This window comes from Mauremys reevesii, linkage group 2 (assembly GCF_016161935.1).
Source record: "Mauremys reevesii isolate NIE-2019 linkage group 2, ASM1616193v1, whole genome shotgun sequence".
Taxonomy (NCBI): Eukaryota; Metazoa; Chordata; order Testudines; family Geoemydidae; genus Mauremys; species Mauremys reevesii.
Window position 1 is genome coordinate 227,190,913 of NC_052624.1, and position 16,614 is coordinate 227,207,526.

General features: G+C 42.3%; 2 protein-coding genes across 8 annotated transcripts in view; one reads left to right on the forward strand and one right to left on the reverse strand.

The window, feature by feature from the left end:
- ARMC1 (armadillo repeat containing 1) overlaps positions 1-5,129 on the reverse strand; it is a 49,377-nt gene extending 44,248 nt beyond the window's left edge. The window contains exons 1-2 of one of the 5 annotated variants that reach the window (XM_039527688.1): positions 4,828-4,966; positions 637-717 (exon numbers count right to left, since the gene is read on the reverse strand). Coding sequence is in view for 2 of the 5 variants with exons in the window: in XM_039527683.1 (XP_039383617.1) it covers positions 4,979-5,064 (86 nt within the window). In the remaining 3 variants the exon portion in view is untranslated. The other 4 variants (XM_039527683.1, XM_039527685.1, XM_039527686.1 and 1 more) reach the window with 4 other exon arrangements.
- Positions 5,130-9,836: 4,707 nt separating this feature from the next.
- Positions 9,837-16,614, forward strand: part of MTFR1 (mitochondrial fission regulator 1) — a 32,114-nt gene continuing 25,336 nt past the window's right edge. The window contains exons 1-2 of one of the 3 annotated variants that reach the window (XM_039526521.1): positions 9,838-10,069; positions 10,936-11,082. The gene's annotated coding sequence lies outside the window, so the exon portion shown is untranslated. Of the gene's footprint in view, positions 10,070-10,935; positions 11,083-16,614 lie in introns of all 3 variants that reach the window. The other 2 variants (XM_039526522.1, XM_039526520.1) reach the window with 2 other exon arrangements.

Genomic DNA, 16,614 nt, shown 5'->3' on the forward strand with positions numbered 1-16,614 from the left:
GGAACACTCTGTCTTGTTCTTAGGGGCATACAGACAAATAGATCTCATAAGATGTGGGCACTATATCTGTGAAACTGGAAATTTAAGAGTCCATATATAGAGAATGACAATTTTTATTGTCTACAATTGTCTACTGGTTCAATTTTCATGTATAAAATTTTTTGGCCTGACAACCTTTACAGAAGATACATAGGCAATAATTGATAAAAGTATTGTCAAATACTGCTTAAACCAATTTTATGGTCATAGATGAAGAACCAACAGTTTATTAATGATGACACTGCCTATGGAAACCTAAAACATATCATCCCAATTCTGTATTATATCTAAAGTAAATCTGTAAAGAAACATACAATCCATGTTTCCATAATAAATGTTTTAAACTGCAAGTTTCAGCTTTCATATTAATCTCTTACACACAACAAAAGTGTACCAAAAAACCCCCAAAATTTGTATCCATGTCATCAGGCACTTCTAACGTTTTACTTCATTCTGGAATTACATATCAAATATGTATAACCCAGCACAAATTCAAGGCCCTTACAAAGTATCTTTGGTATTCTCTCTCTACTGAATACTTCTGGTATTCTCCGTCTTAAAATAAATAAATACGGTATGGAATTATCTTGCTCCTACCAAAGACAAGGGGAACCAGTTTGATTTCAAATGCAGCAGATGTTGGGTTGTTGGGTGGACAGCACTGGACTCAAAAGCTGCCTAAAGAGAGAACCAGTTACATCCTAGATAGCAACAGCACAAATTTCCCTACAAGATGCCCCTCAATACTGGAGGTACCATATCCTGGGGCGAAAAGTTAGTTAAGATCAAAGGACAGATCCTCAATTGTTCTGAGACTGGTAAGTAGAGTACAGACTATGGACCTGATCCTGCCAGCACTAACTCAAGTACTTAAATTTAATGCTCATGAACATGATTAAAGTAACATTGTCAGCTTGACTTTTCTTTTTAAATGGATTGATTTTTTATGAAAAAAATCCAAGTTTCTAATAGATCACTCTTTAAACAGTATATCCTATTTTAAAAAAAAATACATTGAAGAAAAATTGTATAAAGTTTCTTCCACTCTCATCTTGAAGTTTATAAAGACCTTTTCAGAAAAAAAAAAACACTCTGTGGAGGAAACAGTGAAACTGATATGAGGGTGGATTTGATTTAAATCAAATCACAAGTCAGGAAGACTTGATTTAATCATGGATTTCTATATAAAAGTACATTCTTGTTGGTTGTTATAACCTTAATACATATTTTTCCAAACTCAGACGTAGATGTAGGTTTCATTTTTAGAAGGCAGACACTATACATTTTTTAAGTGATTTATTTTGAAAAACTTTTCAGATTAGTTTTACAGCTATATCAGAAAATGAATGACTGTTTGGTTATTTCATTTACCAAAGGTAATTGAAGCAGATATTTATGAAGTCATTGGGAAGTGAACTATCTCCAATTCAACAGGTTAATAATTAATATTTGGAGGATTTTCTTGCCATGCTGTATTAGGAGGAGAACATCACCAGACAGACATTTAAATTGTTTTATTTAACTAAAACAGCAACATTATGCATTCTGGATTTTTTTCGTCAACAGCAAACATATAATATTCTAACAAAACAAGCATATGAATTTTTGAATTTAGTTAAAACATTCAAGTTTTTTAAAATCAGGTTTGTTTTTGTTAAAATTGTTTTTAACTAAGTTAAATGAAATATTTTAGATCTATTCCACCCCCAACAATCTTCTATTCATGAAACTTTTTGAAACTTTGCACTTTTAGAGAGAGGTAAGGTATTGACTCTGTACACAAATTTGCAGAGGGACAATAGGGTTGAGATCTGTTATTTCTCACCTCTATATGTTATTTATTTGTTAACAGCAAAAATGTTTTTAAATAAACATGTTATCTCTGGAGACACAAATCCACAGTTTAAGAACTGCAAAACTAAGCATCGCTGATGGTATCTTCTAGACTGAGCACTGAGTCCCATTGGGTAGATAGAAAGATTAACCTACATAATCTATACAGAAGCCTCTGGAACCCTGTAAATTTGGGTCCCTAATCCACGAACTATTGGAACTCATTTACAAAACTTTTCTTAAACATTATATGACTATATTGTCTCATACTATAGAATTAGAATTTATAATCCCTATTCCATGATGAGATATCTTTGAGCTATAATGTAGCTTAATTAAAACTATCTTTAGATAGGTTTTTTCCTCAAAAAGCATTTTATCAAAAAATCCAATTTAAATAAAAAAAATCCATTTTATTTATTTATTTTTAATTATTGATTTGTATCCACCTGAAAGTCATTAAATGCTCAGAACAAACACACACACACAAAAAATCTCAGGTTTTACTTGCAACTATAGTAGGTTCAAAAGTTAAAAACTTAACAACAGTCATACTGGGTCAGACCAAAGATCCATCTAGCCCAGTATCCTGTCTTCCGACAGTGGCCAATGTCAGGTGCTTCAGAGGGAATGAACAGAACAGGTAATCTTCAAGTAATCCATCCCCTGTCACTCATTCCCAGCTTCTGGCAAACAGGCTAGGGACACCATTCCACCCCATCCTGGCTAATTACCATTGATGGACCTATCCTTCATGAATTTACCTAGTTCTTTTTTGAACCCTGTTATAGACTTGGCCTTCACAATAATCCTCTGCCAAAGAATTCCACAGGTTGACTGTGTGTTGCGTGAAGCAATACTTCCTTTTGTCTGTTTTAACCTTCCCTTTTATCCCATAACTGCTTACTTTGCTTAAGACAGTGTTTCTCAACCAGGGCTCCAGGGCCCCTTGAGGGGCTGCAAGCAGGTTTCAGGTGGTCTGCCAAACAGGGCCAGCATTAGACTTGCTGAAGCCCAGGGCAGAAAGCCAAAGCCCCATCACCTGGGAAACAAAGCTTTGCGGGGCCCCCTGTGGTGTGGAGCCCCAGGCAACTGCCCTGCTTGCCATCCTCTAATGCTGGCCCTGGCTTTTATATGCCGAAAAACAGTTGTGGCACAGATGGGCTGTGGAGTTTTTGTAGAATGTCCTCAGAAAGAAAAAGGTTGAGAACCTTTGGTGAGGGACCTTGTCAAAGGCTTTCTAAAAATCTAAGTACACTATATCCACTGGATCCCCCTTGTCCACATGCTTGTTGACCCTCACAAGAATTTTAGTAGATTGGTGAGGCATGATTTCCCTTTACAAAAACCAGGTTGACTCTTCCCCAACAAATCAAGTTCACCTATGTGTCTGATAATTCTGTTCTTTCCAATAGTTTCAACCAGTTTGCCCGGTACTGAAGTTTTCAGACCAATGTGAGTTTCAGTGTGATGTGTCCATTTATGTTACTAATATTTCTTTCACACAGAGTGTTAAAATAAAGAACCAGTGCTAGTGACCAGCCTCAAGGTTAATTTTTCATTAACACCATAAGATCTATATAGATCAAATAAGCAGCTACAATTTCATATAATAATTAGCATTTTACATTTGCAAAGCATTCTGCACACAATTTTCACAAAATCCCTGTAAACCAGGTAACTATTATCATTCCCATTTTATAGATGGCAAAACAGGCACAGATACTTTAAGTAACTTACCTAAAACCAGACATCAAGTCAATTACAGAGCTAAGATTGTAAACAGAGTGCTTTATTTCCAGTCCCATGCTCAATGCATCAGATCATTCATACCCTTTTATTATATATTACAAATAATTATTTTATTGGACCAGCTTCTGTTGGTGAAAGAGACAAGCTTTTGAACTTACACAGAGCTCTTCCAGGTCTAAGCAACTAACTCACGCCTGAAGAAGAGCCCTGAGTAAGCTCAAAAATTTGTTTCTCTCACCAACAGAAGCTAGTCCAATAAAAGATAATACGTCACCAAACGTATCTTTCTAACTTACTGGGACCAACAAGGCTACAACAACACTGTTATTTTTATGCAATGTTTTTAATTTAAAAAAGGCAAAGCCATGTTTCTAATCCCCCCCCCCCCCCGAAATAGCAAGAATTTGGGGATTAAGTTAGGCAAATTGACTGGACATCATAACTTCTACACTATTTTCAAATCTTTTACATGGATTTTCTATGTGACCTCAGAAAATAACAATCTCGCTCTGTTTTAGTTTCCTCATCATCTGTACATTGGGTATATTTACTGACCTCACATGGGTTTTGTGAGAATACATTAGTGTTTGTAAAGTGCTTTGAAATCCTTGGTTAGAGCATCCAGAATGTAGTGTCTCATACTCACAGAAAAGCATCAGTTTCGGGAACCCATCCCCTGACACCGTTTTAAAAAAAAAACCCTCATAACTGCAGTAATGTAGAAACCAGTAAGGTTGTTGCATATAAGCACCCAATTTACAAAAGCAGCAACAGACGATTTAGTCAAGAATAACCCCCGTTACTTTCTCCCCTCTTCGCTAGTGGGAGAAAGTGTTGCTCGAAGGAGCAAAAAAAACCCTCTAGGATTTGTATAGATCTTGCCACTGGACCTAGTTGGTTAACTCAGCAGCCCCCACCCAACCCTTAAACCACAGATTCTGCGCCCCCGTCCATACCACGCTGCACAACGGCCAACCCACCCCCTGCGGCGATCACTCTCCCCACACCCCTCCCAGCCTGAAAAGTGTGTGCTCGGGCCACAGCCTTGAGACCCACTGCTCCCGCCTCACCGTCTCCAGCTGCCTCCTCAGCCGACCCGCTCCTTGGGCCACTCCACTTCCCCTTGCGCCTGCCCCCTGCCCCCGCCAGCTGCTGCTGCACCCTCTTCTCAGGACCCGACCCAAGCGAGCTCGGCCCACTTACCGGGGCAGGGAGGTTTCACAGGCCCGGGCGGCTCAGCATCGTGCCGGGGCCGGGCTTTGCGTCGCCGAGGCCTGGTAACGGGGGACAATAGGGGGGGAAGGGAATTCAGATCCTTTACACACACAGGGCCCACCGGGACCACCTACCGCACCCCGATTGGCTGAGGCGAACAGCGCCCCTCCGCCATTCACAGCAAACGTTGTTACACCACACTCTGATTGGCCGCTCCCAGGGCATTGTGGGTACAGTAGGGTCAGCCCAGGGAAACTACACGTTCCAATGCCTGTGCCTGGCGCGCGTTGGCTCCCGCTGGCGAACTGCATGATGGGATATGTACTCTCGGTGGGGCTATGGCTCTAGCAGGAGCGCGGCATGCTCCACGGTGTAGTTTGTTGATCCAGCGGTGCCTTGCGTTTTGCTGCCTGTCGTCCACTGCCCACTTGCACGCCGCTGGAACATTGCATGCTGGGATCCGCAGTCTCTGTGAACCCTCAGGAACATTGCATGCTGGTACCTGTAATCTCTGCATGCTCAAACCCCTGAAGTTTGTATAAGTGGATTTCACCTAGGCAGTAGTGGGCTACTGTGGATAACCCTGATATGCACGGGAAGTTACTTTTACTGAAAATGTAATGCAGGGCAATTTGTGGTACAAAAGGCTTCAATACAGTCAACCCTTCCATATATGGCAGGGGATGTGTTGTTCCCATTAAAGTGACTTAACTGTGATCATAGCACAGCTTCCAAGTAGGGGAAAAGCATTCAGTGTCCCTTGTTCAGCTCTACAGAAGGTGAAACAACATCCCTGGTTTTATAGAACCAATCCTGACACAAAGGGTGCACTGCAAAACTAGAACAGATCTGGTCATCTAGAATCCTGTCAGAGATGCAATGTGCAAAGCTACCTAATTTTAAGATCTATCACTTTGCAGATCTAAGGAAAAATAATGTGATTGAAATGCCTCTTTAAAGACCACTGTCAACTAAACAAACAAAACTTTGCAGGCAAATATCTTTACCTGTGTTTCTATATTTTAAAGTTAAATAATTTTACAAATCCTGTTTACACTATTTATGCTTTTTGATTGCTTCTGCACTTCACTCAGCTTGTACAATGAAAAGTTTCAAATTTGAAACTGACAAGAAACAATAACCATTGCAGGTGAATGTTTTCATTTTTGTTTGATTTTTTTTTAAATTTGTGGAAACACTTGTAATTTTTTTAGGTTTTATAAAATCTTGTTTTATCAGCATTTAAATTTGCAGCTAAATTTAAATTGACTGTTTAATCCAATGTCAATGTGTTCCAAATTTTGGAAAGCTGAACCTCTCTCCTCTTTTTGGAAAATGAAAGCAATTATGCCCCTCTTGCAACCTTGGTTTGTGATGACAGAGGCCTACCCATCTTAATGTATACATCTGCACCCTCACAGCTAGCTAGAACTTAATGGAAAAACTTATGCAGATTTTCATAATATGATAGATACTTCTCTCCTTCCTTTCCTTGAGCAGTGCAATTGTTAGAATATTGACATATAAAGTATCACTGGCATTTAAGTTAGCACCTATTGAAATGAATGGAGCAGTCCACACCTTAAGACTCTCTGCAAGATTATATGGATAGCCACTTAAAATTTTGAAAATTTTCCTTGCAAACCCTGACAGCTGGAGACCATTCTTTTTAATGACAGTTGAGACTGAACAAGTAAGGAATCTGTGTGTCCACCTCCTGCACCTATTAGCCCTCTCTCTCTCTCTCTCTAGTGCTACATTTTGAAAAACATTGCTTTACTCACAACTCAGTGTGTAGGGTTTAAGAATTAATTTCCAGCAATACTATTAAACTGCATTTTTTTTGTCTTATGAGTGGTGTCTGAACAGAGTAACTTACACAATAACCTACGAAAACGCCAATTTGAAGAGACAAATAGGGATGCATTTTTCAATTCAATTAAAGTGGTCCAAGAGAGCTGTCACAGTTTCAGGGTGAACTGCAGCTTTGATTCCCACCCCCATCTTCCTCCAGGGCACCTACTTAAGATTTCAGGTTCCAGCCATCACCTCTCTCAGGCAGAGACCCACATCTCTCTCTTGGACCAGGGCTTTAGGCTTGCAGTGCCTCTGCACCTCAGTGATTTCCCCAGCAGTTCTGACCAAGTCCCAGCACCTGTAGTTAACCTTTCTCCAGGACCTACAACAGTGTATGTACACCAGTTACCAGCCAACTTTCACAAGCACAATACATTTATTCTTACAGTCAAATCATTACAGAGAAAACATATAAAAAACAGTAAACTGATTTAAACACACTAAATGTACCAGGAGTTATCAATCAGTCTTATGGAGCTCAGTAGGCCACAGTCTTTCCAATCCTTCCCGTTCCCCTAGAGTTACTCCCCTTCCTTGTAAAGAACATTCTGTCTGTGCTGGGTCAACCTCACCTTTTTATGCCAAAAAACACAATATATGGTGGTACCTCTCTCAAGGCATTTTCAACCTGAGTGACTCAAGCACTTGACTGAAGCACCTGGAGGAGAGGAAGAACAGTCAACATGGATTCACCAATGGCAAGTCATGCCTGACCAACCTGATTGCCTTCTATGATGACATAACTGGCTCTGTGGATATGGAGTAAGCGGTGAATGTGATATATCTTGACTTTACCAAAGCTTTTGATATGGTCTCCCACAGTATTCTTGCCAGCAAGTTAAAGAAGTATGCACTGGATGAATGGACTATAAGGTGGATAGAAAGCTGGCTAGATTGTCAGGCTCAACAGGTAGTGATCAATGGCTCAATGTCCAGTTGGCAGCCAGCATCAAGCGGAGTGATCCCAGTCGGTCCTGGGGCCAGTTTTGTTCAACATTTTTATTAATGATCTGGATGATGGGATGAATTGCACCCTCAGCAAGTTCGCAGATGACACGAAGCTGGGGGGAGAGGTAGATACGCTGGAGAGTAGGGATAGGGTCCAGAGTGACCTAGACAAATTGGAGGATTGGGCCAAGAGAAATCTGATGAGGATCAACAAGGACAAGTGCAGAGTCCTGCACTTAGGAAGGAAGAATCCCATGCACCGCTACAGGCTGGGGACTGACTGGCTAAGCAGCAGTTCTGCAGAAAAGGACCGGAGGATTACAGTGGACAAGAAACTAGATATGAGTCAGCAGTGTGCCCTTGTTGCCAAGAAGGCCAAGGGCATATTGGGCTGTATTAGTAGGAGCATTGCCAGCAGATCGAGGGAAGTAATTATTCCCCTCTGTTTGGCACTGGTGAGGCCACACCTGGAGAATTGTGTCCAGTTTTGGTCCCCCGCCACTATAGAAGGGATGTAGACAAATTGAAGAGTCCAGCAGAGGGCAACGAAAATGATTAGGGGGCTGGTACACGACTTACGAGGAGAGGCTGAGGGAACTGGGGTTATTAGTCTGCAGAAGAGAAGAGTAAGGGGGGATTTGATAGCAGCATTCAACTAGCTGAAGGAGGGTTCCAAAGAGGATGGAGCTAGTCTGTTTTCAGTGGTGGCAGATGACAGAACAAGAAGTAAAGGTCTCAAGTTGCAGCGGGGGAGGTCTAGGTTGGCTATTAGGGAACTAGGGCTATTATTTCACTGGGAGGGTGGTGAAGCACTGGGATGGGTTACCTAGGGAGGTGGTGGGATCTCCATCCTTAGATGTTTTTAAGGCCCGGCTTGACAAAGCCCTGGCTGGGATGATTTAGTTGGTGTTGGTCCAGCTTTGAGCAGGGGATTGGACTAGATGACCTAATATTCACTCCCTGCTGTTTTTATTTCTTAGAGGAGCTGTGGTCACCTGCAGTTGCTGTGGTCACCTGCAGTTGCATATAATGCCCACAGTGATTAGTCTATAACAGGGGTAGGCAACCTACCGCATGTGTGCCGAAGGCGGCACGCGAGCTGATTTTCAATGGCACTCACACTGCCTTGATCCTGGCGGCTCTGCATTTTAATTTAATTTTAAATTAAGCTTCTTAAACATTTTTAAAAACTTATTTACTTTACATACAACAATAGTTTAGTTATATGTTATAGACTTATAGAAAGAGACCTTCTAAAAATATTAAAATGTATTACTGGCATGCAACACCTTAAATTAGAGTGAATAAATGAAGACTTGGCACACCACTTCTGAAAGGTTGCCAACCCCTGGTCTATAAGGTGCCACAGGACTCCTTGCTGCTTTTACATGGTCCCTAAAGATATTACATGCAGTTAAATATCTGTCCCAAGAGCTTTTAGAAGGGTCAAGAATAGATTTTTTTGCTACACATATAGATCCTCTCAGCCTCCTTTAATTTATAACAAACATGCATGCATACCATTTTTCACCAACTAAAAGTAAGAACTTCATTCTTCAGAAATGCTTTAATGCATATATAAATCATCCCAAGCAGGGATGTATTCAAAAGTAGTCAGAAAAAAAGGATGAGCTCAACCAGACTTCCTGTGGTACAAACCCAGCGTCACCCATGCCACTGAGCCATAGGGCAGCAGAGTGGACAAAGTGCTTTGGTTTTCTGTGTAGGCAAACCATGAATAGCGAAAGGGAGGGATTAAATTTAGCCCCCAGATCCTTTGTTAAAATAATAACACGAAGAGAAATACGTTCTGGGTTTAAAATAAACCATTCACTGACTTTTTAAAAAATAATTATTTTCGTGCCGTGCTGGAAACCCAAACACAACAGCACCCAGCGCTGGAGGAGACCAACCCGCAGCAGGACTAGTCCCAGAGCGAAGCTGATCCGACAGGCGGGGACAGGATCACGCAGGCAACAAGCTCCACGTGCCCGCAGGGATCTCTGCGGCGGTGCCACCCACGACAGAGGCTTTGCCCTTGAGTCCTTCACCGGGGCCAGCAGCATGTCAGCACTGGGTACAGGGTGTCAGGCCCGCGCGCACGCGGAACAACCAATCAAGGCTTGCCGGGAGACGACGTCACGGGATTGCCTCTTGACAGGCGCCCTTCAATCACGGGCGGGGGCAACTCGTCACACAGACCCGAGCCCGGCGGCTGCCGGTTAGGCCGCGGCGCTGTGTCCCACGAATGAGGGGCTGGTTAGGTCCCGCCTCTCGCAGGCGCGGCGGTGATTGGTCAGTACTGTGCCTGCGCGGCTCGGGATTGGCTGTGCGGAGCGGGCGGAGCTCCGAGTGGAGACTGAGCCGCTGGAACCGAGGAGCCGGTGACCGGCGAGTGAGCGCGGAGGCCGTGGCTGGGGAGCCGGTGAGTCTGGGCGGGGTTATGTTGGGCGCTGCCAGCTGTGCGGGGACCTCTCGGGGTCGGTGTGTGACTCCCTCTCCCGTGAGTCGCACACGCGGCGCGTTCGCGGGAAGCAGCCGCGGGGCATCAGGGCCCGGAGCCGCGGAGGTGGTGGGGACGCGGTACGGCCGGGTACCGGTGCGAGGGCGGGCGGCTGGCTCGGTTCAGACTCGGTCTGACGTGCCGTGCCGCTCCCCTTCCCCCCCCCGACTCTCCCTCCCGCTGAGCGGCGGGGGGAGCCGGGCTCCGTACCCCCTGCCCCGCTCCCCTACCACACGCTCCTTGGCCTGCCTGGGTCCGAGCGGACCTTCCGCCCCCAGCCCCTCTTCCTGCCCCCGGGCGGGCGGATCCCTCGGGCGAACTACGGGGAGGGAAAACTCCGAGTCAGAGGGGCCCTCGGAGGATGTGCGCGGGGGTCCCCCACTTCCCCGGCCCAAGGCGCGCTCCCTGGGTGACGGCACTTACACGGGACCCCGCCCTTACCCGTCACTGTCAGCACGGGGAGCGTCTGTGGCTTCTGCCCTCCCATAGTGCGACCCTGTGCGAGCCATGGCAGAGCCCATCGGCGCTAGCAACAGCCACGTGTAGCCTCAGTCCGCTCACTGGAGCCTGCCCGATGTTTGCCTTTCTGATCAGCTGGTCAGGACAGCAGACTAGAAACGAACTTTACATGCAACTCTAGGGAGCCCCTGCTTCAAGCATGGCTGTTGCTATTACAGCTCCAGCCTTAGGATGAATGGGCCCTAAAGGTGATCCTTGATGAACAGTGTTTAGTACAGGCATACACACCAATTGTCTTACTAAATTCCTATTGCTTCTTCGCTTACTAGAGTTACAGATCTTCTTTTCCTTCCCACTTTGCTGATCCCGTGAGTGTTGACTGAGAGCTTTGTGTCACTGTGTAGGCAGAGCAGGGTGACGTGGTCACTGCCATAGAGACCTTGCAATCTAAATCAGATACAAGTACAAGATTGTAGGTAACTGTTAATATTTTTTAAAAAGTAATAACTTTGAGTTAAAATCTGCAAGTTCTAAGGAGGGCTTTGAAGGAAGGAAGGGAAATAAGTGAAAGGCATTATATGTGAAAGAAAGCGTAGAATCAAATGAAGTAAAAATCATAAATGAATCAAACTGTGCCATAGAATCTCCATGGATAGAAATTCCATGCTCTAATAATAAGAATATAGCGGTAGGGATATATTACCAACCACCTGACCAGGATGGTGATAGTGACTGTGAAATGCTCAGGGAGATTAGAAAGGCTATTAAAATAAACTTAATTGAAATCCCACATTATTATTATTATTATCATCCCCTTATTGACTGAGTACACGTCACCTCAGGACGGAATCCAGAGATAAAGTTTCTTGATGCCTTAAATGACTGCTTCTTGGAGCAACTGGTCCTGGAACTCACCAGAGGAGAGGTAATTCTTGATTTAGCCCCAAGTGGAGCATAGGATCTGGTCCGAGAGGTGAATATAGCTGGACTGCTTGGTAGTAGTGACCATAATATAATTAAATTTAATATACCTGTGAGAGGAAAAACACCACAGCGGCTCAACGCTGTAGCATTTAATTTCAGAAAGGGGAGCTACACAAAAATGAGGAGATTCTTTAAACAGAAATTAAAGGGTACAGTGCCAAAAGTGAAATCTCTGCAAGATGCATGGAAACTTTTTAAAGACACCGTAATAGAGGCTCAACTTAAATGTATACCCCAAATTAAAAAAAAATTGTAAGAGAACCAAAAAAGAGCCATCGTGGCTAAACAACAAAGTAAAAGAAGCAGTCAGAGGCAAAAAGGCATCCTTTAATGGAAGTTAAATCCTTATGAGGAAAATAGAAAGGAGTATAAACACTGGCAAATGAAGTGTAAAAATACAGTTAGGAGGGCCAAAAAAGAATTTGAGGAACAGTTAGCCAAAGACTCAAAAAGTAAGTACATCAGAAGCAGGAAGCTTTCTAAACAACCAGTTGGGCCACTGGATGATTGAGGTGCTAAAGGATCACTCGAGGACGATAAGTCCATTGTGGAGAAACTAAATGAATTCTTTGCATCAGTCTTCATGGCTGAGAATGTGAAGGAGATTCCCAAACCTGAGTCATTCTTTTTAGGTGACAGATCTGAGGAGCTGTTCTAAATTGAGGTATCATTAAAAGAGATTTTGGAACAAATTGATACATTAAACAGCAATAAGTCACCAGGTCCAGAGGGCATTCACCTAAGAGTTCTGAAGAAACTAAAATGCGAAATTGTATAACTGCTGTAGTTTGTAACCTATCATTTACATCAGTTTCTGTACCAGATGACTGGAGGATAGCTAATGTGATGCCAATTTTTAAAAAGGGCTCCAGAGGTGAACCCGGCAATTACAGACCTGTAAGCCTGACTTCAGTACTGGGCAAACTGTTGAAACTATAATAAAGAACAATATTGTCAGACTTATAGATGAACATAATTTGTTGAGGACGAGTCAACATGGTTTTTGTAAAGGGAAATCATGCCTCCCCAATCTACTAGAATTCTTTAAGGGGGTCAACAAGCATGTTGACCAAGGGGATCTAGTGGATATAGTGTCTTGGATTGTCAGAAAGCCTTTGACAAGGTCCCTCACCAAAGGCTCTTATGCAAAGTAAACTGCCACAGGGTAAGAGGGAAGGGGCTCTCATGGATTGGTAACTGGTTAAAAGATAGGAAACAAAGGGGAGGTGTAAATGGTCAGTTTTCAGAATGGAGAGAGGTATACAGTGGTGTCCACTAGGGGGTCTGTTTTGGGACTAGTCCTATTCAACATATTCATAAATGATCTGGAAAAAGGGGTAAACAGTAAGGTGGAAAATTTGCAGATGATACAAAATTACTAAAGATAGTTAAGACCCAGGCAGACTGCAAAGAGCCTCAGAATGATCTCTCAAAACTGGGTGACCGGGCAACAGAATGGCAGATGAAATTTAATGTTGATAAATGCAAAGCAATGCACATTGGAAAGCATAATTCCACCTATACATATAAAATGATGGGGTCTAAATTATCTGTTACCACTCAAGAAAGAGATCTTGGAGTCATTGTAGATAGTTCTCTGAAAACATCCACTTAGCGTGCAGCAGAAGTCAAAAAAGCGAACAGAATAATTAAGAAAGAGATAGCTAATGGGAGAGAAAATATCATGTTGCCTCTATATAAATCCATGGTACATCCACATCTTGAATAGTGTGTGCAGATGTGGTCGCCCCAGCTCAAAAAAGATATATTAGAATTAGAAAAGGTTCAGAAAAGGGCAACAACAATGATTAGATATATGAAACGGCTTCTGTATGAGGAGAGATTAATAAGACTGGGACTTTTCAGCTTGGAAAAGAGACAGCTAAGGGGAGATATGATTGAGGTCTATAAAATCATGACTGGTGTAGATAAAGTAAATAAGGAAGTGCTGATTACTACTTCTCATAACACAAGAACTAAGGGTCACCAAATGAAATTAATAGGCAGCAGGTTTAAAACAAATAAAAGGAAGTATTTCTTCACACAAGGCACAATCAACCTGTGTAGCTCCTTGCCAGAGAATGTTGTGAAGGCCAAGACCATAACAAGGTTCAAAAAAGAACTAGGTAAATTCATGGAGGATTGGTCCATCAATGGCTATTAGCCAGGATGGGCAGGAATGGTGTCCCTTACCTCTGTTTGCCAGAAGCTGGGAATGAGCGACAGGGGATAGATCACTTGATTACCTGTTCTGTTCATTCCCTCTGGGGCACCTGGCACTAGCCACTGTCAGAAGACAGGATACTGGGCTAGATGAACCTTTGGGCTGACCCAGTAGGGCCATTCTTATGTTACAAAAGCATTCCAAAGTAGGAGGTTGCAGGCTCAGTCATTTTTCCTGTCTGAGGACATCTGGAACCTTGTATGCAGATAGCAGCATTTTATTTCAGTTTGCCATATGTAGGCACTACATGTGACTGCATCTAGCACAATTCAGATATGGAAGCTAGGTGACTTGAGATTTGGAACAGGATGTGAGGGCTTTCACTAGCTTGATTCCAGTCCAGTTCATATAGATCTCAAAGTAATGACTAAGTCATTGCAAGTGGAAAATGATTGTGGAATGTTTTTTACTATCTCGCAACATGGTGTGATGGTAATTTATAAATCATTAGTTAACTGCAGAAATTGAATTGTAGTTCTGTTGTCTTTGGAAAAAACAGATGCACTTGAGTGCAAAAGCTAGAGGAGGAGTCTCTGTTTATCAGCATCAGATAGCAAAGTTTAGATCTGTGTTGAGCAGATGCTTCTGAAGACAAGTGGTCAAACCTAAATTCGTATGGGTTTTTCTTTAAATTGCTCTTTGTAGCTAGCAAGATATGACACTGTCATTCTTCTATACTTTGAGGTACACTAACATGACTGTTATACTTCTGTTTTATAAAACTTTAATATAAATATCTTACTGTTTAGAATATATTGTGGCACTTGTTTTTTTTTTGGTTGGAATCTCTCTGGAAACTAGAGTGTAAATAAACACTAAGACTGTTACTCTGGTGCTCAGATATAAATAGATCCTAGTAGTGACCTCTGCCTCTGCCTACCAGTTATGTCACCCTTTATAAATGTCTAGTCTGCACTAGTTTGGGAAATGGATAGTCTTCAAGCTGGTCGTACATTAAAAGATTCTTCAGTATGCTGCTGCAGTGTCTTTTTTTTTTTGTCTGAAATATTGTTCTTTCTTTGACACTCAGGCTTGGTTTACTCTTAAAATTTAGGTAAACATAGCAACGGTGCTCATGAGTGTGGAAAAATCCATACCCCCGAGTGCCATAGCTATGCAGACCTAACTCCTAGTATAGACACAGCTAAGTTCATGGAAGCATTGTTCTGTCGACCTAGCTATCGTCTCTTGGGGAGGCGATGTTCCTACAGCAACAGGAAAACTCCAGCAGGTGCTGCAGGTAGTGTCTGCCCTATGGGGTTATGTGGCATAGCTACGACGCTGTAGGTAAGCTGCTATAGTTCCCGAGGTAGACATGAGCCCTGGTATACTTGCTTTTATAGGTGTCATTTCATCAGATGTTAGGGCATGTGCCAGCATTAACGACTGCAGACATGCATTCCTGCTGAAGTGGGTAAACCTGATTTTTAAGGTGTCTGCTTTAAAGAGAGACTGCCTACTTCAAGATCATATTTCTCTTAATCTTGTACCTTCAAGTAACACCTTCGTTCTCTATAAGGGATTAGAGAGGTTTTCCTCTATTTTTTTTCTTTTTAATTTGTGCATTTGACAACACTTTATACAAATACAGTAAATTGATTGTATGCAGTCAGTTTCTTCTGTTGCCTGCATAGCTTTCACATAAATGAGTGTGAGGGGGACATTTTTTAGGAAGGAAATGTGTCTATGTCAAGTTGGTGTCTGTTTTAATTTTTTTTCTTCTCTCCATTTCTGTGTAGCACTGTAAGGCTTGGTTGAGTGTTTCATTATAACTTTTCTCCATGGTACATAGTATTCTGTTTGAATCTGAAAAGTGCTTTTAGATTTACTCCTCTAGCTCATTATTAAATAATCAGTATTATTTCCCTAACTTATAAATCAGTGTCCGATATAAAGGCAAATGTGACAAATGGGGAAAGCGGCGCATAGCAAGGCTCATCTGAGAAATACAGCACTTCCTGGGGAGTAGAAGTGTCTGGAATTCCTTCCAGGATAGGGTCACTGAACACACTGTCAGTTTCTGGCTAATCAGGTGTCTATAAAGGAGGAGTTCCTGCTGTTGTGGGGAAGAGGGGGAGAGTTTACCTCTCTTTCCCTCCAAATTTACCTAGTTGGGGTAATCTTCATTAATTCTCTCCCAGATTCTGTTGGGAGTCTTTCTTCTGAGACAACCTGTTTATAGCTTTCACAACCTGAATTAATAACTACCAACAAAGTGCTGCATTTTACAGCAGTGGTACTACAGTATTCTGAATTACTGTAAATATAAAGGAGAAATTGACATGATTCTTGTCAGTTTATCTGCAGTCCCCAAGGTTGTGAATGCCCTTTGTCAGACTGACCAGTCTCTCTTCACTTGCTTGAGAAAGCTATGAGCAGCAGCAGCCATTGAATCATTTTGTTTGCTAACTTAATACTTGGAGGGTTATTTTGCAAACATAAAAGCTAGAAACTTTTTAAATGAACACCCAAAGTCTGCAAAAACAGGTTGCTTGAGTTTCTCCTCTCATGAAGGGTAAGTTGAGTAGACTCTCAGTGCATTACTTTTATTTCTTAGGCACTTGTCAGCAGGAATTTCCAAACTGTAACCTCCATTTGGGAGGTGACTGTCACTTGGTCACGCTGATAAGTATGCCAGCATTAAATATTATCCATATCTGTGGTTTCAAGAGAAAAGATAAGATAGAAAACTGTGCTAAGTAACTTTTGTTCTTTAGGATAACATCTTGCTGCTACTTAAAGTATTTCAAATGAAGGTTTTTGCTAGGGTTGGTAAAATGAACAAATGTTGAGTTTCTCC